Below are 23388 nucleotides of genomic sequence, written 5' to 3' on the forward strand. Positions count from 1 at the left end.
AAATGCAAACGGCTGAAGAGTGAAAAGTGCACAGGTTTGCAAACCTCACCTAAAGTTATAATAATAATAATGGCGCAGATGACAGCGATCATGACATGAGGTAAATGTTGATCCGCCAGCTGAGATCAATCGAGTGTTTTCGGAGAAGGTGCCTGAATCTTGATGCGTTGCATTCACCGCATGTTCAGCGCAAATGTCCGCTAAATATAAAATCTAACACTGTACACATCATCACCAAAGAAACTCACCTTTACTAAGTTTACACTGAAACTACGGCTCATAACAAAGAGCGGTATTGCGCCGGTGGTCCTCATGAGAATCCTGCTCTGTCTGCTTATAAATTGGTGCGGCTGACTCGCCTGCTTTATTCCAGAAACACAGAGAAATGAAGATCAGCTCATAACAAGACTGAGCATTTACAATGACCCAAACCAAAACTTTTAAAGAGTGATAGAAGTGAGACTTTCTTTTGTCTGTTCTTCCTTGAGATGTATATTATTTTGCTATTGAAAGTAATACCGTGATATTATACCGTCACCGTTCAAAAGATGAAAAATACTGTGATATTAATTTTAGGTCATATCGCCCACCTCTAGTTCATAGTCAGTTAAATAGTGTTAATGTTGTTTCGAAGACTTCGAAGTCATCCGATATCAGACAGAGAAGCATGGTAAACCATAACAAATAATTGTCACTGTTTAAAATGAGCAAATGTGGGAATATAAAACCAACTGTACCTCAATTAACAAAAGAGACAACTGAAAATTATGGATGTAATAGATTATTGCATTTAAAGTCTAAAATATGTCAGTCTAGACACAATTTTAACTCAAAATAAAAGGTTAGAAAAGTGCTACATCATTGTTAACAGTCAATTCAATAGTGTTAATGTTGTTTTGAAGTCAATCTTACATGTGATTTCAGACCCAATATTCAAAGTAGCGTGGTAAACTATATATACAGTGGTCACTGTTCAAAAATGAGCGATTGTAGGAATAGGAAACCAATTAACAACAGAGACAGTGAAAACTACTAACAGATTATTGCATCAACAACTGGCAACAAGCACGTTTAAAGTCTAAACAAATGTCCCTCTAGACAAGTCTAAACTATTTTAAGTCTAAATAAAAGGTTTGATTACAACATCGATAGGTTTATGATTTCAGAAACATACTTATGTTATTGTTTCAGTTTCACATCGAGACCACAAGTGTGGAAATTGGGATAAAGTTGTTTTTTTATTTGCACATTTGGACTTTCTTCTTAATAATATAACTTTAGAAAAGATTTCTTTGCAAATTCTGAATAGGGAAATCCTATTAGCAGCCAATGACTATCAAAGTAGCTACAGCAATGTTAACAGTTAATTAAATAGTGTTAATGTTGTTTTAAAGTCAATCTTACATTCCATTTCAGACCCAATATTCAAAGTAGCGTGGTAAACTATATATACTGTTGTCTTTAATCTTACATACGATTTTAGACCCAAAAGATGTAACAGATTATTGCATCAACAACTAGCAACAAGCGCATTTAAAAGTGTAAACAATTTTATTCTAGACACATGTAAACACAATTTTACCCCAAAACAAAAGGTTTGTTTACATTATCGATACGTTTACGATTTGCTCGACTTGTTATTTTTTCAGTTTCACCTCAAGACCACAATTTAGACAAGAGCTACAACGTTAACAGTCAATTAAATAGTGTTGATGTTGTTTGAAGTCAATCTTACACGTGATTTCACACCCAATACTCAAAGTTTTGTGGTAAACAATACAGTTGTCACTGATCAAAAATGAGCAAATGTAGGAATATGAAACCAACTTTACCTCAATAATTAAGAAAAAGTTGGTTTTATATTTGCAGATTCAGACTTTCTCTTTAATAATATAATTTCAGAAAAGCGTTTATTGCTAATTCTAATTAGGGAAATCTTATTAGCAGCCAGTGACTATCAAATTAGCAACAACATTGTTAACAGTCAATTAAATAGTGTTAATGTTGTTTTGAAGTCAATCTTACATTCAATTTCAGACCCATTATTCAAAGTAGCGTGGTAAACTATATATACTGTTGTCACTGTTCAAAAATGAGCGAATGTAGGAATATGAAACCAAGTTTACCTCAATTAACAACAGAGACAAATGAAAACTATAGACTTAATGGATTATTGCATCAACAACTGGCAACACGCGTGTTTAAAGTCTAAACAAATGTCCCCTAGACACGTCTAAACTATTTTAAGTCAAAATAAAAGGTTTATTTACCTCATCGATACGTTTACGATTTCAAAAGCTTACTTATGAACTGCTCGACTTGTTATTTTTGTCAGTTTTCTACAAATTAGAAACTGAAATAGCCTATTATATTCGCAGATTTGGGCTTTCTCCTTAATAATATAATTTCAGAAAAGTATTCCTTGCTAATTCTGAGTAGGGAAATCATATTAGCAGCCAATGACTATCAAAGTAGCTACAGCATTGTTAACAGTTAATTAAATAGTGTTAATGTTGTTTTAAACTGAATCTTACACACGATTTTAGACCCAAAATTCAAAGTAGCGTGGTAAACTATATGCATTTATAGTTGTCACTGTTCAGAAATGAGCGAATTGACCAACTTTACCTCAATTAATAACAAACACAACTGGAAACTACAGACGTAACGGATTATTACATCAACAACTGGCAACAAGCGCGTTTACAGTCTAACAAATGTCACTTTAGACACGTATTTTACGCCAAAATAAAAGATTTCTTCTAATATCGATATCAAAACGATTTCAAAAGCTTACTTATGAACTGCTCGACTTGTGTTTTTGTCAGTATCACCTCAAACCCACAAGTGTGGGTCTCTCAAAACTTTGCGAGCTGACTAACGTTACACAGACAGCATTGTGAGTCCTAAATTAACTTACCAGGATGCTCTTTTGCAGGTCTGCAGTTAAAACACACACAGTTAGTCCGTTAAGTGGTAGGCTAGTTCGTGGTCGGTAATCCCCCCCAGTCCCCCAGATCGAGCACTGCGCGGTTCAGTCACATCCTAGAAGGAGAGTCGCGCTATGAAGCGTTATGACGTTAAGAGTGTTTCTCAAAAGGGAGGTGCCGTTGTGACTTTTCGGATCTCGGGAATCCTTGTTGAAGAGCCGATATAAAAGTCAACCACTATTTTTGCCTCCCAGTAAAATGAGTGTGCTGCGGGCGCTGTTCTCGGGAGACTCTGGGCACGGGGCACATCATACAGTGCTGTACAGAGTGTACCTCGGTTTAGTAAAGAAGACTGGCCGACTGCGCATGCGCATTTGGGTGGTGGATGGTCGTGAAGGAAAGTTCAGTTTTTTTGAGATCAGAAAAAAATATTATGATTCTGTGTGTGTTTGTGTGTGTGTGCTGGTTGTAATGGTACACTCATGGGATAGATTGTGAGGTTTTACTCTCTATTGTGTTCTTACAAATATGTTCAATGAATTGTAACTTTCAGATAGGATGAATTCAGGTCAATTGGGGCACGTCTTACCATTGAGATGACCAAAAGTTTCCCAAATGACCTGAATTCACCATAGCTGGAAGAAAAGATGATAGATAGATAGATAGATAGATAGATAGATAGATAGATAGATAGATAGATAGATAGATAGATAGATAGATAGATAGATAGATAGATAGATAGATAGATAGATAGATAGATAGATAGATAGATAGATAGATAGATAGAAAAGACAGACAGAAAGATGGACAGGCGGATAGATAGATAGATAGATAGATAGATAGATAGATAGATAGATAGATAGATAGATAGATAGATAGATAGATAGATAGATAGATAGATAGATAGATAGATAGATAGATAGATAGATAGATAGATAGATAGAAAAGACAGACAGAAAGACAGACAGAAAGATGGACAGGCGGATAGATAGATAGATAGATAGATAGATAGATAGATAGATAGATAGATAGATAGATAGATAGATAGATAGATAGATAGATAGATAGATAGATAGATAGATAGATAGATAGATAGACAGATAGACAGACAGACAGACAGACAGACAGACAGACAGACAGACAGACAGATACATAGATAGATAGATAGATAGATAGATAGATAGATAGATAGATAGATAGATAGATAGATAGATAGATAGATAGATAGATAGATAGATAGATAGATAGAAAGAAAAGACAGACAGACAGAAAGATGGACAGGCGGATAGATAGATAGATAGATAGATAGATAGATAGATAGATAGATAGATAGATAGATAGATAGATAGATAGATAGATAGATAGATAGATAGATAGATAGATAGATAGATAGATAGATAGATAGATAGATAGATAGATAGATAGATAGATAGATAGATAGATAGATAGATAGATAGATAGACTAAAAATAACTACAACACAGCCACAGCATGGTGAAAAAAAACCACAAACAAAATTCTGCAAAGTATCACCCAGAAAAGGGAAATTTTTTCTGCGAAGGCTGTCGGTGAGATTTGAATTTGTCTTTCCCCCAGTGCATACTCCACAAAAGTCAAACCAGGTTCACTCTTCATTACTGAATTGCATTAGTTATGTGTCATATTAGTTTATGTTCTATACTTATAATTATATTATATTGTTCATTTACCAAAGGTTATTTAATACATGCATGTTTTTACAGTTATGAACACCTCATGTCCTCCTCTGCTGGTGTGAAACTGCGTGTAGTGTGAGATTGCTATTTTATAACTCGTTCGTTCATTCATTCAAATTCTTTTCGGCTTAGTCCCTTTATTAATCTGGTGTCGCCACAACGGAATGAACCGCCAACTTATCCAGCATTTGTTTTACACAGCGGATGCCCTTCCAGCTGCAACCCATCACTGGGAAACACCCATACACTTCCATTAACAAACATACACTACGGACAATTTAGCTTGCCCAATTCCCCTTTAGCTTACACAATTCCCAAATTAGAGCACCCAATTCCCCTTTAGCAATGTCTTTGGACTTGCGGAGCACCCGGAGGAAACCCACGCCAACACAGGGAGAATGCCAACTAAGCCAGCCGTGGCTTGAACCAATGACTTTCTTGCTGTGAGGCAAGAGCGCTACCCACTGCGCCACCGTACTGCCCCCTTTTATTAGATAATAATTGGATAATAAAATTATTAATCAGTCAAGTTTTTATCAGTTAATTAATATGATCAACATTTATTTTAACATTTGTTTTAATAAATAAATTGGGTAAAAATATAAAGTATTAATATTAATTAAACATTTTATTTTATGAAAACAGTAAAGTGAAAGAGCTTTGAACACTGAGTTCAATTATGAACAATAGATATATCAGCAAAAAAGTCATCTAAGCATAAAAGGGATTTAGTTATACATACCTTAAATCACAAGAGGAGATTTGTCGAGTTGATGTATGAGGCTAGCTCTGTGAAACTTCAGTTGTGGTTTGAATGATATTGATTTCTTGAGTTAATCAGTGTACTGATATGTTAAGAAAGGCAACCAAAATACAGTCCAGACTGGTTGGACAATCATTGCATCAATAGCTAAACCAACCTCCATATTAAAAACATTGCAGAGTTAAAGTTTGTTCATGCTGTAGATCAGGGATGTCCACACTCGGTCCTGAGGCGGGTCTCAAGTTTAGTTCCACAATCAGACACGCTGCCTAGCTAATGCTCTTGTGGCTCTGGAACATTCTTGCAGTGTGTTGAGCATTGCTAAAACCTGACACCGCCTCCAGACCGAGTTTGGACACCCCTGCTGTAGATGGACGCAACTCAGTTTTCATTGTCTGTGGCTTCAGCACGATGACATCTAATGTTAACAACTTGGTTTTTTAATTGATAATCATATCACAGTTTCATATTACGGCTCAGTGGTTAACATGTTCGCCTCACAGCAAGATGGTCGCTGGGCCAATTGGCATGTGTTTGTATGACATCTATTGACATTTCCTGGTGCTCCGGTTGCCCCACAGTCCAAACACATGCATTTTAGGTGACTTGATGAACTAAATTGGCTGTCGTGTGTAAGTGTGTGTGTGAATGTGAGTGTGTATGGGTGTTTCCCAATACTGGGTTGCGGCTGGAAGGGCATCCGCAGTGTAAAACATATGCTGGAATAGTTGGTGGTTCATTCCGTTGTGGCGATCTCTGATAAATAAGGGACTGAACTGAAGGAAAATTAACTAATTAATTAATAAAAGAATGTCAAGATATCAAATTGATCCAGTTCTCTCTCCATTTGCTTGCCGTCATATCATCATATATTGTCTAGTGTATTATGAAAGATAAAGAGATGATCTTTTGCAGGTCTTAAAATTTAAACAACAATATATGAAGAGAAATAAGTCAGTATAGTCCTAATCAAACGCAAAAACTGATGATGAGCATGATTAATGTGTTAGTCTGGAGCTTCACACCTAGTCCCACAGCTAAACCTGATCCAAAACTCAGCCCCGAACAAGACAACGATCCAAAACTCAGCAGCAAAATCAACAGCACAACAGCCGAAGAAGAAGAAGAAGAAAACCCAAAACAACAAGCAGCTCAATAGTGCAGTCAAAGTCCAGAGCTCATCCTGACTGAAATCCTGCAGAATGACACTCTGTCAGATGTCATGTGATGTTGTTCATCTCAGATTTTATCTCACACATTTCCAAAGGGACCTATTATGCCTCTTTTTACAAGCTGTAAAATGAGTCTCTGATGTCTCTCGAGTGTGTAAGTGTGAAGTTTGAGCTCAAAATACCACACAGATAACGTTTTATAACTGTCTGAAACTGACCCTTGTAGGCTTTGATCCCAAAACGTGCTGTTTTGGTGACTGTTGCTTTAAATGCAAATGAGATTTTTAAAAGAGGGCGGAGCTATGAATACCTATGTGTCAGCATAGTGGCAGAATCAAAAACAAGACTAATGACCTGTTTCCATTGAGTGGTACAGTTCGGTGCGGGTCGGTACAGGTCACCTTTATCAGGCTTGCGTTTCCACTGCTGAAAGGGTACAAATGGTTTAATGATCTGTTTTGATCAAGTTTGAGTATAAACATAAAATTAATACATGTTTATTATTAGAAGCTGCTTATATTCACAGACTGTTGCTACACGACTCTTATTTATTTATTTATTCATTCATTTATTTATTCATTCATTCATTCATTCATTCATTCATTATTTATTATTTATTTATTTATTTATTTATTTATTCATTCATTCATTCATTCATTCATTTTTTTAATTTATTTATTTATTTGTTTATTTATTTATTTATTCATTCACTCATTCATTCATTCATTTATTTATTATTTATTTATTATTTATTCATTCATTCATTCATTCATTCATTATTTATTCATTCATTCATTCATTCATTCATTTATTTATTTATTTATTTATTCATTCATTCATTCATTCATTCATTTATTATTTATCATTCATTCATTCATTCATTTATTTATTTATTTATTTATTTATTCGTTCATTCATTCATTCATTTATTTATTTATTTATTTATTTATTTATTTATTTATTTATTTATTTATTTATTTATTTATTCGTTCATTCATTCATTCATTTATTTATTTATTTATTTATTTATTTATTTATTTATTTATTGCCACATCAGCAACTTATGGCTATTTCATGGCAAAATGGATATAAAAATATAAAAATATTACATAAAAATATTACATGATAAAAACAATTTGTAAAATACAAGCATTTGTATTACAATCAAGTTACTTAGACAAATATATAGAATATAAATAAATAAAATTCACACAAAATTATATTGAAAGTTAAATATGATTTTTCAGTTCAATTTTTGATCAATAATTTAAGATTCTTCCTAGTGGTACCTTTTTAAAAATATCCATCAAAGTACTCTCCTTATATAAATGTTGTCTAATGGTAGTCAAACTTCCCCATTCCATCAAAATATACTTCATGGTAAGAGCAGCTTGGCAGTAATTACATACACGTGGTGCTTCGTTATTCAGTAAAAACAAATGAGTCAACCAAGAATGTCCAATTCGACCTCTAGTATAGACAGTTTGTTCATGCCTGATCTCAAAATTATCATTTGCATAGTGTCTATTATTTTCGGGTTAATTTCATGTAATTTGTTATTAATGCGGTTGTCCCATTCCCTTTGCCATGTTTCGTTTATATACAAATTAATAGTAAGTCCTCAGGATCAAGGAGATAGCCTGTTTTGCTTCTTCATCTGTTAGTTCGTTTCCATGTACATGACTCTCTTACAATAATAAGTCACCTTTAAGGCCTGCCATAGATCATATACAGTAGAACATCATGAGCATTTTGTACTTAATATGGCTTGTTTTTAATACTAATGTTATACAGTAAATGCAGTTTATATCTACAGCTGTGAGACTTTCCTTCACTGCACATGTATGGGTGGGTTCATCAGAATAAGAGTACTATTTAAACATATTTTTGTGGAGTATATTACACAAGCACTTCCTCTAATCCGAGCTTGACCTAAAATCAGAGAGAGAAGCGTGCGCCTTGAGCTCATGCATTGTGATTTTCTATTGCCATCTACTGCAGGACTCATTTTGCAAGGTGTATTTATGAAATTCTTTATAACAAACGGAGGATATCCTATTTAAACAAATGTATAAGCGGAAAAACGTCTTGAATGCCACTGAGGTCATTAGCATACAATTCATAGAGTTAAAAGCCAAATTAGGAGCCCGAATATTCATTTAATTTGAGTTTGAGGTTTGTAATTTTTCAACACATTTCTAAATATAATAGTTTTAATAACTCATTCTAATAACTCAACTATGACATTTTAGTCATTTGAAATAATATAATGTATAATACATATCACAGACAACCCAGATTTTTTTACAGTACAACATGATCTGTTTAACCCATAGATGAACCCGTTGATGCTGTAGTCATCTTTGAATTCAGAGATTTAAGTTAATTAAAGTACATTTTTAACCCAATAGCTGTGTGTCTATATTTTGACCCCATGTTGAGTTACAACAACCCAACATTGTTTTAGACTGCACAACATGATCTGTTTAACCCTTTGATGAACCCATTGATACTGTAGTCATGTTTATTTAGAGATTAAAGTTAATTTAAGTTACACTTTTTAACCCAATAGTTGTGTTTGTCTTTATTTTGACCCAATGTTGGGATACAACAACCCAACATTGTTTTAGAGTGTACAACATGATCTGTTTAACCCTTAGATGAACCCATTGAGACTGTAGTCATCTTTGTATTTAGAGATTAAAGTTAATTTAAGTGACACTTTTTAACCCAACAGTTGTGTTTGTCTATATTTTGACCCAATGTTGTGTTACAACAACCCATAATTTTTAGAGTGTACAACATGATCTGTTTAACCCTTAGATGAACCCATTGACACTGTAGTCATCTTTATATTTAGGGATTTACGTAACTTAAGTGACACTTTTTAACCCAAAAGTTGTTTATCTATATTTTGACCCAATGTTGGGTTACAACAACCCAACATTGTTTTAGACTGCACAGCATGATCTGTTTAACCCTTAGATGAACCCATTGATACTGTAGTCATGTTCATTTAGAGATTAAAGTTCATTTAAGTTACACTTTTTAACCCAACAGTTGTATTTGTCTATATTTTGACCCAATGTTGGGTTATGACAAACCAACATTGTTTTAGAGTGTACAACATGATCTGTTTAACCCTTAGATGAACCCATTGAGACTGTAGTCATCTTTGTATTTAGAGATTAAAGTTAATTTAAGTGACACTTTTTAACCCAACAGTTGTGTTTGTCTATATTTTGACCCAATGTTGTGTTACAACAACCCAACATTGTTTTAGAGTGTACAACATGATCTGTTTAACCCTTAGATGAACCCATTGAGACTGTAGTCATCTTTGTACTTTGTTAATTTAAGTACAATTTTTAACCCAATAGATGTTTTTGTCTATATTTTGACCCAATGTTGAGTAGCGACAACCCAGCATTGCTTTATATGAACGCATTGAGACTGTAGTCCTCTTTTTATTTAGAGATTAGTAGAGCACTGGAGGGAGATATGGTACATATACCACACTATTGCCTTGTCTGCATGTCACTTCCTGGAAGTGAAGAATATAGTCATTGCAGTGAACACAATGAATGCTTATAGCGGATTCTCCTCTCGTCTGTCCGTCTGAGACACACCGCTGGACTTTTCCTTCTCACACACGTCCTTCAAATCTGTCAGAAAACGAAACATGTTGTTGAGAATTGATATTCTGCTTCCAGACGTGGCAAAACATCTCCAAGTGTGGGAAAGTTTGATATATAAACATTCCCGTCTGGTTTACAGAAACGAGGCTCGCTCTTTGATAGGAGAACAGTTTCCACACAATGTATAAGAGAACAGAAACAGCAGCTGAATAAATTATGCCAAAACATAAGAATTTGAGTGGCATTTGAAGTTATTAAAGCATGATGAGACCTTGAGCCATGCAAAAAAAGTAATAAAATCATATAAATCGTGTTATAAACCAAACTTTAGTCCTGCATGACTTCAGAATCTGTGCACAATTAGGAAAACAAGAAAAAAGCAAACTAGACAATATGCAAAATATCGCTTTTGTTTTAAAGAACAGGTTTGATAATCAGTGTTAATATATTGTGTGTGTTATTATGCAAATGCTACATCCACCAATCAGCATTCAGAATATACACTGCATTGATTATTTGTATATCTTAAAGTCTGCATGGTATAGATGGATGGATGGATGGATGGATGTATGGATGGATGGATGGATGGATGGATGGATGGATGGATGGATGGATGGATGGACAGAAAGATTGATAATATATATGGATAGAAAGATGGTCAGATAGATGTAAGAAAAGACAGACAGACAGACAGACAGACAGACAGACAGACAGACAGACAGACAGATAGACAGACAGACAGACAGACAGACAGACAGACCGACGGATAGATAGATAGATAGATAGATAGATAGATAGATAGATAGATAGATAGATAGATAGATAGATAGATAGATAGATAGATAGATAGATAGATAGATAGATAGATAGATAGATAGATAGACGACTGGACGGACGGACGGACGGACGGATGGATGGACAGATTAATAATATAGATAGATAGATAGATAGATAGATAGATAGATAGATAGATAGATAGATAGATAGATAGATAGATAGATAGATAGATGGATGGATGGATGGATGGATGGATGGATGGATGGATGGATGGATGGATGATGGATGGATGGATGGATGGATGGATGGATGGATGGATGGATGGATGGATGGATGGATGGAAGGAAGGACAGACAGACAGACAGACAGATAGATAGAAGGAAGGACGGAAGGATGGAAGGACAGACAGACAGACAGACAGACAGACAGACAGACAGACAGACAGACAGACAGACAGACAGACAGACAGACAGACAGACAGACAGACAGACAGACAGATAGATAGATAGATAGATAGATAGATAGATAGATAGATAGATAGATAGATAGATAGATAGATAGATAGATAGATAGATAGATAGATAGATAGATAGATAGATAGAAGGACGGACAGACAGACAGACCAAACACTAGATGCTCTACTTACAGTGTAGTACAGTTCTGTACACCTGTTTGAAGCCGAACTCTCTGTTTACATTGAGATCCACAGAGAAGAGGAAGCGCAGTTCCAGCGGGAGCTCAGATCTGGGCATGTCCAGCACGGCGGGGATAATCCTCTGAGACATCGGGCCCTCGGACAGGACCTGGTGCATCTGATACAAACACCAATCATCCTTCAGAAAGTGTGGAGTTATGAGCAGCAGCCAGCAGTGGCTGTCCCGCAGCGCCCGCAGCAGTTCTGAGGAAACAGCGCCGCCCAGCGCACAGTCGCGCTCCTGCAGGAAACAGCGGAGACTTTTATCCGGCTGCTCCAGGAAAGAGGCCAAAATCTGCGCCTGCACCATGTCCTTCTCGGAGTGACACAGATAAAGGTCGTATGTAAGAGCTGAGCGGAGGGATGAGGAGAGAAATGAGGGCAGATGCTGATGAGAGGAGGAAGAGGAGCTGATAGAGGTGGAGATGGAGAGATCTGATGGGTGAGAAGGAGGAGGAGGAGGGTTTTCACATGGGTTGATTTGGTCCTGCCCGTTCCTTTGTTTGCCAAAACGCTCACGAAACCAGCCTGATGGAAAGAAGTTCAGTATGTTCAACCTCTATGTAATGCACAGATTAATGAATTTAGTGGACAGAGAGACAAACAGACAGACAGAATTAATGTGCTTTAATGTAACATAGATACATTGTGTTAAATAATAAACAATTAAATAAATACACAAATAAATTACATATAAAATTAAAATAGATAGATAGATAGATAGATAGATAGATAGATAGATAGATAGATAGATAGATAGATAGATAGATAGATAGATAGATAGATATAGATAGATAGATAGATAGATAGATAGATAGATAGATGGATGGATGGATGGATGGATGGATGGATGGATGGATGGATGGATGGATGGATGGATGGACAGATTAATAGTATAGATAGATAGATGGATGGGTGGAAGGACAGACAGACAGACAGACAGACATTGCACACAATATGAACACGAAATATTTCATGTTTTATCTGGTCGACTTCATTTCATTTGTAAATATCCATCCTTTCCTGTCATTCAGACCTGCAACACATCCTAAAAAAGGTTGGGACAGGAGCAGTTTAAGAGCAGTAATCAGGTAAATTCCAAAAAATTGAAACAGGTGATGTCAACAGGTGATTGTAATTATTTTTATGGTACAAAAGCAGCATCCAAGAATGGTCTAGTCCTTTAGGAGCAAAGATGGGCAGAGGACGCCAGTTAGCCAACAACTGCATAAGAAAGTTATTAAAATGATTAAAAACAATGATAGGAAAAAAGATGGGAAGCCGTTTGGATGTTTCACCTTCAAAAGTGCAGAACATCATTCAGCTTCAAGGAGTATGGAGGAATTTCAGTGCGTAAAGGACAAGGGCGAAAACCTAAGCTGAACAGCTGTGATCTCCGATCCCTCAGGCAGCACTACTTCAAGAATCCTCATTGATCTATGAACGATATCATCACATGGGCTCAGGACTACTTTGGCAAACCTTTGTTAAGCAATGCAGTTACATCCACAAATGCCAGTTAAATGCCTTTTGTACTGTGCCAAAAGGAAGCCATATGTTAACAGTGTCCAGAAGCGCCGTCGACTTCTCTGGTCTTGGAGGCATGTTCTTGTACTGTTGCCCACCTTAAGACTTGTTTGCAGGAAGAACGGGACAAAAATTGCACCAGAAACATTTCATCACTTGGTGCCTTCAGTCCCTAAACGTCTTTTAAGTGTTGTGAAAAGGAACGGCAACATTACAAAGGGGTAAATGCTTTACTGTTCCAACTATTTTGAAATGTGTTGCAAGAACCAAAATTGAAATACGTGTTCATTTAAAAAATAAAGAAATCACGAGGAATGTTTGTTGTATTGTCCGCAATGAAATACAAGTCAAAGTAATTTTGGAACTCACTGCTTTCTTTTTTATTTGCATTTTCAATATTGTCCCAACCTTTTCTGATTTGGGATTGTAAAAACTAGACAAGATAGACAGACAGAACGATAGAACGATAGAACGATGGATGGATGGATGGATGGATGGATGGATGGATGGATGGATGGATAGACAGACAGACAGAAAGACAGATAGATAGATAGATAGATAGATAGATAGATAGATAGATAGATAGATAGATAGATAGATAGATAGATAGATAGATAGATAGATAGATAGATAGATAGATAGATAGATAGATAGATAGATCGATAGAAAGACTGGACTGATGGATGGATGAATAGATAGATAGATAGACAGACAGACAGACAGACAGACAGACAGACAGACAGACAGACAGACAGGTTAGATAGATAGATAGATAGATAGATAGATAGATAGATAGATAGATAGATAGATAGATAGATAGATAGATAGATAGATAGATAGATAGATAGATAGATAGATAGATAGATAGATAGATAGATAGAAAGACTGGACTGATGGATGGATGAATAGATAGATAGACAGACAGACAGACAGACAGACAGACAGACAGGTTAGATAGATAGATAGATAGATAGATAGATAGATAGATAGATAGATAGATAGATAGATAGATAGATAGATAGATAGATAGATAGATAGATAGATAGATAGATAGATGGATAGATAGATAGATAGATAGATAGATAGATAGATAGATAGATAGATAGATAGATAGATAGATAGATAGATAGATAGATAGATAGATAGATAGATAGATAGATAGATAGATAGAAAGACTGATGGATGGATGAATAGATAGATAGACAGACAGACAGACAGACAGACAGACAGACAGATAGATAGATAGATAGATAGATAGATAGATAGATAGATAGATAGATAGATAGATAGATAGATAGATAGATAGATAGATAGATAGATAGATAGATAGATAGATAGATAGATAGATAGATAGATAGATAGATAGATAGATAGATAGATAGATAGACAGAAACTCACCCATGATGCCGCTGACACGCTTTTCCTCCATTCTTCTCCATTCTTTCAAGGATATAAACTGCAACAGGCATATGCAGGACATGTGAAATCCACTATTGTACAGCACTGTTCAACACTTTACTGTGTTCACTAACTTTCGTGCAACAGAAAACCAAACTATGGCATGACATGCACACTTTCGTCATTTAATGTTAATCCTGGTTCCACTTTCACTATATTTACAGTACACCACAAAAGTTTTGTATTCGAGATCATTATAAAGCAGACTGCAGGTTAATACCATCGTATCTAATACCATCGTGTCATTTTCAGAGCATTATTAACACAGTAAATGGTGTGTACAGAGCGATACTTACAGTAGTTTCAGGATGAAAAGTGAGGGCAGGTCGACTGAAGAAACACGTCTGCGGTGCACATGAATAGCATGAGATAATTGAGGAAGTTCAGCGGACGGACGTGATGTATCATTATGTAAATCTACATGGCAACATAGCTTGTCATACAACAAAATAAGCCTAATATCAAAATAGGAAGACGGTATAGTAAGGAAGTAAGTGGAGAACTAAGTGAGTAACTAAGCACTGGCTTAGTTGTGACTTCCATTTTTGGATATAAAGGTCTTGTCAATAATAAAATGAAATATTACAGCTGACTGAAACTAAAGCAGAAACCATGAACCAAGATAGTTTGCCTGAATGATTTGTTGGGATTTCCCCAGTTATGAGAAATGGGTTGGGTTATTATTATTTCAAAGAGCAGAAATGACAACTTATGAGGAGCTTTTGCATGCTTCAGTTACTGCATATTCCTTACGCACATATGAAAAAGCTTTAAATAAGACGGCATTAGTATTTACTACTTTGATGTTGAGCTTTTAACCCAGCAGTCACAGGGCGTCAACATGACATCAGATTGATGCTGTACCCCAACGCTGGAGGACGTTGCATTTTGTTTAGAAATGAAAATTGGTTTGACGTCAGAGTCCAACATCAGGCCGACATCAGTGTCCAACGTCCAACCTCAAATCTACCTAAAATCAATGTCTAATGATGTTACAGCTTGACGTTGTGTGGACATTACCACTATGACGTCTGTGAGATGTTGGATTTTGGTTGCCATACCTGACGGAAATGTCAGTATTTGACGTCAATATGGTTTAAGATGTTGGCTCGACGTTGGATTTTAGTCAACCTAAAATCAACCAAATATCAATGTTGTTGGACATCAAAATAACGTTGTCCTTAGAGACTGGTTACATAGAATTTTGGTCACCTGATGTCACAACCTAAATCTAACCTAATATTAATGTCTTATGACTAGTGGTTAGCCATTATCGGCTGCGTTAACGCGAGACTTTTATCGTGCGATAAAAAAATTATCGCTGTTAATCAAAGTTGGGTTGGGAGCTGGGTCTATTCTACGCAAGCTATGATGACTTTCACCTTGATATTTTAGCGCCGATGTATACCTGACCGGTGAGCCGTCTGACAAAAAAGTGCCCTTCTGAATCAAATCAGCAGGATGCCCTTAGGATCTTTCACTTACTTCGAAGACACTACTGACTACGCTTACATGGACATCTATAATTTAGTTATTTGCCTTAATAGACAATAATATAATTAAGGTGTTTACGTGAAGTGCTTTCATGCAAGAGTTTCCAGTAGTTTTAGGTGATTTTAACTGCAGTTCAGCAGTTTCACATTCACTCATGAACATTTCATTCATGCCCCCATGACAAACTGGGGAATTAGACGCCAATAAGGAGTAAGGACTGGTCAGAGTGTTATGGAATTTAATAACCAACGCCGAAGGGAAAGCAAAACTTCCGCATTTCACAATGTGTGTGTGCAGTCCTTAACTGACAGCCGCGTGTGTGGATCTTGTTGGAAAATATGGCGAAAAGTCCTACATGACGGTAATAGTTTGATTGCGATGTTTACTTTAATAATGCCACTAATATATATATACATATATATATGGATGGATGGATGGATGGATGGATGGATGGATGGATGGATGGATGGATGGATGGACGGACGGACGGACGGACGGACGGACGGACGGACGGACGGACGGACGGACGGACGGACGGACGGACAGACAGACAGACAGACAGACAGACAGACAGACAGACAGACAGACAGACAGACAGACAGACAGACAGACAGATAGATAGATAGATAGAAAGGTAGGTAGGTAGGTAGGTAGGTAGATAGATAGATAGATAGATAGATAGATAGATAGATAGATAGATAGATAGATAGATAGATAGATAGATAGATAGATAGATAGATAGAGAGAGAGAGAGAGAGAGAGAGACAGAGAGAGAGAGAGAGGGACGGACGGACGGACGGGCGGACAGACAGACAGAAAGGTAGGTAGGTAGAGACAGACAGACAGACAGACAGACAGACAGACAGACCGACCGACCGACCGACCGACCGACCGACCGACCGACCGACAGATAGATAGATAGATAGATAGATATGGAATATATATAAGGTGTAAAGATTTGTTTGTTTTGAGGTGGTTTAACTGTATTTAACTAGCAAAGAAATGGATTAGTTTATGATTCATTTTTACTAATGTTAGCAATTGAATGCTATTTTAAATAATTATCTCAATATTCAAGTAACAACAAATATTTGACATTTAAATATAGAAGTGGAGTATAGAATTGTGTTATGATTATAATAAAATTTCTAATAATGATTATAATTAGTAATAACCACTGGTGTTTTTACCTTAATATTCAGCAAACAAGAAAACAAAATCTTTCAAAGAAATAAATTTAGTTTTTACTCAAAAACAACAATAAATCTTACATCGAAAGCAACTGAGAATTTCCATTGCGCTCTCTCTATCTCTCTGACTCAGAAGTTATATAGTTCTGTGAACTTTATAATCACGATGACATAAGAGGAACTCGTTTAAAATAATACTAGAAAGGGACAGACAGCAGCACTTTCTTTTGATTCTGTGTACATATGACGGAAAGGGAATATTTAAAAGAAGAACTATTAAGAGTGAGTGTATCTGAATACACACGAAGGAGTTGTGTGTATTGCAGGGAAACAATGCAGTGTCAAATGCTGGGAAACAAATTTGGACAATTATAAAATGTAGACACATCGGTTTAATAGACAAGATATAGCAAATACGGTCTTCTGTCGATGTGTCCAACCTTGTCAGATTGCCCTACCTCCCATTCAAAAAGTAAGTAGCACATTTTGATGACGCAATATGCTACCCATCAGATTTTGTTACCAGTGTAAATTTTAATGTGGAGTAGTGTGATATGAAGCTGTAATATCGCCCTAACCCCAACCATAGAAGCATTCAAATGCAGTGTTGGTAGCATAATCCGATGGGTAGGATAAAATGTCAAGACACCGGATCCATTCTTTTCACACTCCATCATAGTAGGTGGCGATATGCACCTAGAAGCTGGTTCGCAGCGCGCCAATAAAACCAGAAGAAAAAGAAGACTTTTATTTTGAAAATTAACCCCGCTCAGCCTTCTGGTCGGACCTCGGACGTTCAGAATCAGATGCGCTGAATGAGGTGCGTAAAGAGCAGCTTCAGAAACATATATATAATGTCTTTCATAAGCATTCTCTATGTATAATTGAGGTAAAGTTGGTTTAATATTCGCATATTTTTAAACAGTGACAGGGTTACAATTTGTATACCATGCTACTTTGAACATTGGGTCTGAATTCGGATGTAAGCACGACTTCAAAACAACATTAGCACTAGTTAATTGACGGTGAACAACTTGTACTTGGATAGATTGAGGTAAAGTTAGTTTTATATCCGCCCATTGATTCACTGACAACGTGTGACACGATCCCCATATTGTTTACTATGGTACTTTGAATATTCGGTCTGAAATCGTAGTATGCATGACTTCAAAACAAACTAAATAACTGCCTGTGAACAATCTTGAAGCTACTTTAATAGTCATTGCCTCAATAACGTTGCAATTTTCTGAAATTAGTCTATATTATATGTACGAATGCGAATATAAAACCAACTTTACCTCAATGGTATGTATTTTTATTAACTTCAATAACAAGCATACGAAGTTCGAACCTACAAAAAAAAAGACAGTGATAGTAACAATGATAATAACTTAACAGATCAGGTTAAATGATATTATAAACGCATATAAAACAATAAAAAAGAAAAAAAACATTCATAAATAACACAAATACAGCAAGTGGAAAGAAGGACTTATGGGCGATATTTCCAAAATAATTACCATAATAATTCAAGAATCTGTGTTTTTTATTTTAATCAATCTAAAAGATTTAATAAATACATAAATTTCAATAAAAATTGTGAAAAAGGCTACGAATTGGAGAAATTTTCTTTGTTAATAAAATATTTCCCGTACAAAATAAAAAAGTTAAGAATGTAGTTCTCTGGTATATCAGTTTACCTTTATATTAACAGACAATATCTTGTAGTTGAAAGGGGCTGAAGCAATGTAATTACCTAAATGAAGATATAAACTATTCCAAAAGCTTTTTGTGTTTTCACACCGAAAGAATATGTGAATCAGGGTTTCATCTACAGTTTTACAAAATTAGCAGCAACTATTAACCTCCATATATTTTGCCAAAGTACTAATCGCCGGATATTATTTTATGAAGAATTTTAAAATTACCTCCTTTGCTTTATTGGGAATGCAGTAACCAGGCTTTTTTCCAGTCTATTAGGTCAATAAAGGATACCCAGTAAAATTTGCCCTTAGGAACATTATACTTTTTATTTTAGAAAATTTGTCGAATATATTTATTATTATTTATATTATTATTATTATTTATTAAATACCCTAATTTAAATTCAGGTCAGCTCTGCTTCTTTAATAACATTTTAATTCAAATTTAACTGAGACTTTATACGTTGAATTAGGTCTAAAGCAATCGCTTTTTTGCACAGAATTAAATTATTTAAAAGGTTATGGAAAATTAGAATTAGACAAATTGTTCATAAGACAAGAAATTGCCAGATTAAAAAAACAAAAAATGTATTGGTGTTTAACAAGACAATACATTACTGTATACAATACAACATAGGAAAAATTACAGTTTGTCTTATTTTTCTTATTTTCCCCACTATCCCCTCAAAATAAAATAAATTTAATTTATGAATTATAAACAAACATATCCTCTAAGGAAAAAAAAAACATAATGATAATAAATTAAAAATAAAGGAAATTCTTTTTTAAAAAATATTAATGATAAATGAACATGTATATGATAATAGCAAAAAAATAAATAAATAAATTGAATAAATAAAATAAAAATAAATAAAATCGGAAAAAAAGTTCACATTAAGGAGTCAATATTTTCTCTTTCCAATTATTTACTGTGTATTAGATCTGATATCAACTAAACAGGGTAAGCCTTTGATATAGTCTAAAACAGGGTTCCTGGTCTTGTAAAAAGATTTGAGAGATCCTGCGAGTAAACATCTTAATTTCTCAAGTTTTATGTAACTAAAGATTTCTGGGATCCACATGTCATGTGATGGAGGAATCACCTGTTTCCATTTGATAAGAATGGCTCGTCTAGCTAAAAGAGTTGAAAAAGCAATAACTTGGCGAGATGCAACAGTCAAGTCAACTCTCTCTGAAATACCAAAAAGGGCTGTCAAGGGGTTAGGGTCTAGATTTATGTTAATAGATTTATTAAGTGTGTCAAAAATACTGGACCAGAAATTTTTCAATTAGGGGCAATTCCAGAACATATGGAGATGATTGGCAGGAGACTGCTTACAACGATGACAGGCATCACTTCTATCAGGGAAAAATTTGGCTAATTTGGCATTGGTTAAATGAGCTCTATGGAGCACCTTACACTGCATTAGGCCATGTCTGGCGCATATAGAAGAGGAGTGGACCTTCTTTAAAATATCCTCCCATTGTTCTTCTGTAATATCAACGCCAAGGTCATTTTCCCAAGATTCTTTGAGAGAAGCTATAGGATTTTCATTTAGTGTACTTATTAAATTATAAATTGCTGATATTAAATGTTTCTGACCCGTATCTAAACTGAAAAAATAGTCAAGATGGTGTTCAGGAGGGCGGTTAGGAAAGTGGGGAAACAATCAGATTTTTTTTTTTTAAATTGAGAGAATCCCAATTATATTCCGTTTAAACCACGTGGCTAGACAATAGATTTATTTAATTCTAATATCAGAATTGTTCTGTAAAATGCATTTATGTGGTGAAACATTGTGTGAATAACCCAATTTCCATTAAAGAAGAACCGGCTGGTGAGATTTTGACATTTTTATTGACAATTAATTGCGTTTAAAAATTAAAGAAAAAATGGTGCATGCATGTATTTGTGTACCTCATGATGTAAACAGGCTGTTCAAATATGCAGAACATAAATCTGAAAGGCAGGTTTAAAATTGGGTTCATTTTGCTGACATAAATCAGAAAATACTGCCAACAATTAATAATAATATTCACCATGGTTTTTAGAGTACACTTTTATAGCAACCGAGCAAAATGAAGACTCCAGTCGGTGTTCTGCGGCTGCCAAGAGGACCCGAGCCGAACAGCCGAGGATTTGACCCGAATTCTCCGCGTTTCCAGGCTCTGTGTTCCACATCTCTGACCTCGTCATCTTCATCTGTGGACATAGAGGAGCAGCGGCTGCGGGCGGAGCAGCGCGAGCATTTTCTGCGGGCTCTCCTCCTCATGACGGACAAACGCGTCGACTTCCAGCTGCTGGAGAAGCTGCGCATGCGGGGTCGGTTCGGCGCCTCAGACATCGATGTGCTGAATTTTCAGGTGTCCGATCTGGAGACTCCGCTCGGCGTGCAGAAAGAGGCTCTTCTCAGGTGTCACGATATTATTTCGTGCGCGTTTGAACTGTGATTTCACCGCTCGAGGGCGCTGGAGGACTTTGCTCGTTCCCGGAGTGAAGGTTTAAAGGGTTCACGGAACTTTCTCGCCGGTTTCACTGGGGTTTTGGTCACGCTGTGGTTTGTAATAAAACGTTTGCAATTGTATTCTGAATTTTATTATTATTTTTTAATTACTTTAATTAAAGTGTCAAGTCTCTGTCATAATTTTAGACACTAATCCAAGCAGAGAATCAATATATAGGGTATTTGCATAAATATGTGCGCCATTTTACAACAAAACGGAAACATATATAGCTTTGTCAGTTTTACACAACATGTACACATGCAATTGGACAAGAATAAGCACGGGTAAATGCAAACAGATGTCAACACTTAAAGGACAGCATATAAATTTACTTTCTAATGAAATTAAGCGCTCTAGCAAATACAACTGAAGCTTTTCAACCATTAAAACTTTAAAACCAGGCTTAGAATTAGCCCTATATTTTTAAGTATACAAAATTAAGCAAATAAAATCACAATATTTACTTTTTAATTAAATATAATTTGATTTAAATGTGCTTTTTTGATTACAAATCTATATTAAATGCCTTTTAAGGTTAAAAAAAGCTATATAACCAGCTTCTCTACATTGTACATTGATTAATCTTCCTTAAACGTATTTGAAAGGTCATCAAAATGTCATTGGACTTATTATAGAGCCACACGAAAATGACGTCATGATTACGTGGGTTTATAACTAAACCACGAGCACGCGCTCAAACACAACATGGCCTTCACAAAGGAGAAATAAAAGTCCGCGTCTCATTCAATTTTTTAAGTGACAGAAACTAGAAGTGATCATATTCACTTTGTTTTATCACAGTTTATTCACTAGTAATGAAATATGTCAAAAACAAATCTCTTTGCAGTCAGACTTAATTCATCTTGATAAGTGATCAACATTCATCGCAAAATAATTCAGACATCGACATGTACACAATTATCAATACGTTTGCACTTCAAGTGGTTGTTTAAATATGCAGAACATAAATCCGGAAGGCAGGTTTAAGATTGGTTTCATTTTGCTGACATAAGTTTTGGCAGAGGGTGTTTTTTATCACTCCGTAAATCAGAAAATACTGCCAACAGCCAGAAAAATAGTCATAATTTTCACCATGTTTTCAAGAGTAAAACTTTACAGCCTATAAATCAGACAAATAATGTTTGAACATCCCGCTCTAAATAAAAACCTCCAACATATAGATAGCACTAAAACTTTTGATGATTAATAGTTACAAAATATTCTTAAATATATGCAAAACTGAAAGAAAATACTCAATTTTTAACATGCACTCATTATACTTACTTAAAATAATAACATTGATAATTAAATAATCAATCATCTAATCTTTTAAAGCATATGGCATAGTGTAAAGATGATCATTTTACAGCTAATGAGGATTTTGTGGAGAAACTGTGATTTATTTATTTTTTAAATCGAGGTTTTTAATATCACAACAAATGATTTTGCTGGAAGTATTCCTGACAGGATCATTAGAAATATTATTTGTTATACTGATTTTTAGGGGGTGTCTGTATGGATTTATTACAAACGATGGAACCAAAAAAGACATGTATAAATTGTTATCCATATAAAATATATATTGTTAATCTATATATGAACTTTTATGATCATGCAAGTCTGTATTTTATTAATAAAACCGTCACTTATAAGTTTAATGCACACAAAATGTATACAGTATAAAGCCCACTGGAGTGTTAAATTAATTTATTATTATTTATTTTTAATCTATATAATATCAATAAATTAATATATATATATATATATATATATATATATATATATACACATACATACACACAGACAATAAATCTATATATCTA

At 35.1% G+C, this 23388-nt stretch overlaps 3 protein-coding genes across 3 annotated transcripts in view; 1 reads left to right on the forward strand and 2 right to left on the reverse strand.

The window, feature by feature from the left end:
* Positions 1-3262, reverse strand: part of st3gal4 (ST3 beta-galactoside alpha-2,3-sialyltransferase 4) — a 60302-nt gene extending 57040 nt beyond the window's left edge. The window contains exon 1 of the mRNA XM_056478837.1: positions 2921-3262. The gene's annotated coding sequence lies outside the window, so the exon portion shown is untranslated. The remainder of the gene's footprint in view (positions 1-2920) is intronic.
* Positions 3263-10045: 6783 nt separating this feature from the next.
* On the reverse strand, positions 10046-14695 carry tirap (toll-interleukin 1 receptor (TIR) domain containing adaptor protein). Its single transcript, XM_056478730.1, has 3 exons — positions 14614-14695; positions 11641-12216; positions 10046-10244 (listed from the first exon to the last, which is right to left on the reverse strand). The coding sequence occupies exons 1-3, from the start codon at positions 14693-14695 to the stop codon at positions 10168-10170; spliced, it is 735 nt and encodes a 244-aa protein (XP_056334705.1). The 3' UTR covers positions 10046-10167.
* A 3407-nt stretch (positions 14696-18102) lies between these two features.
* Positions 18103-21645, forward strand: LOC130245643 (gem-associated protein 7-like). Its single transcript, XM_056478392.1, has 2 exons — positions 18103-18177; positions 21113-21645. Exon 2 carries the CDS (start codon positions 21140-21142, stop codon positions 21509-21511), a length of 372 nt encoding a protein of 123 aa, XP_056334367.1. The 5' UTR covers positions 18103-18177; positions 21113-21139; the 3' UTR covers positions 21512-21645.
* Positions 21646-23388: the final 1743 nt, after the last annotated feature.

The sequence above is a fragment of the Danio aesculapii genome, chromosome 18, assembly GCF_903798145.1.
Source record: "Danio aesculapii chromosome 18, fDanAes4.1, whole genome shotgun sequence".
NCBI lineage: Eukaryota > Metazoa > Chordata > Actinopteri > Cypriniformes > Danionidae > Danio > Danio aesculapii.

Excerpts from the sequence above, each read along its gene's own strand:
- LOC130245643 (XM_056478392.1), top strand. The coding sequence starts at position 21,140 with ATGAAGACTCCAGTCGGTGTTCTGCGGCTGCCAAGAGGACCCGAGCCG.
- tirap (XM_056478730.1), bottom strand. The coding sequence starts at position 14,695 with ATGTCCTGCATATGCCTGTTGCAGTTTATATCCTTGAAAGAATGGAGA. Across the intron at positions 12,217-14,613 it reads GCGTGTCAGCGGCATCATGG|GCTGGTTTCGTGAGCGTTTT; the intron begins GTGAGTTTCTGT and ends TCTTTCCATCAG. Across the intron at positions 10,245-11,640 it reads GTACAGAACTGTACTACACT|ATTTGAAGGACGTGTGTGAG; the intron begins GTAAGTAGAGCA and ends GTTTTCTGACAG.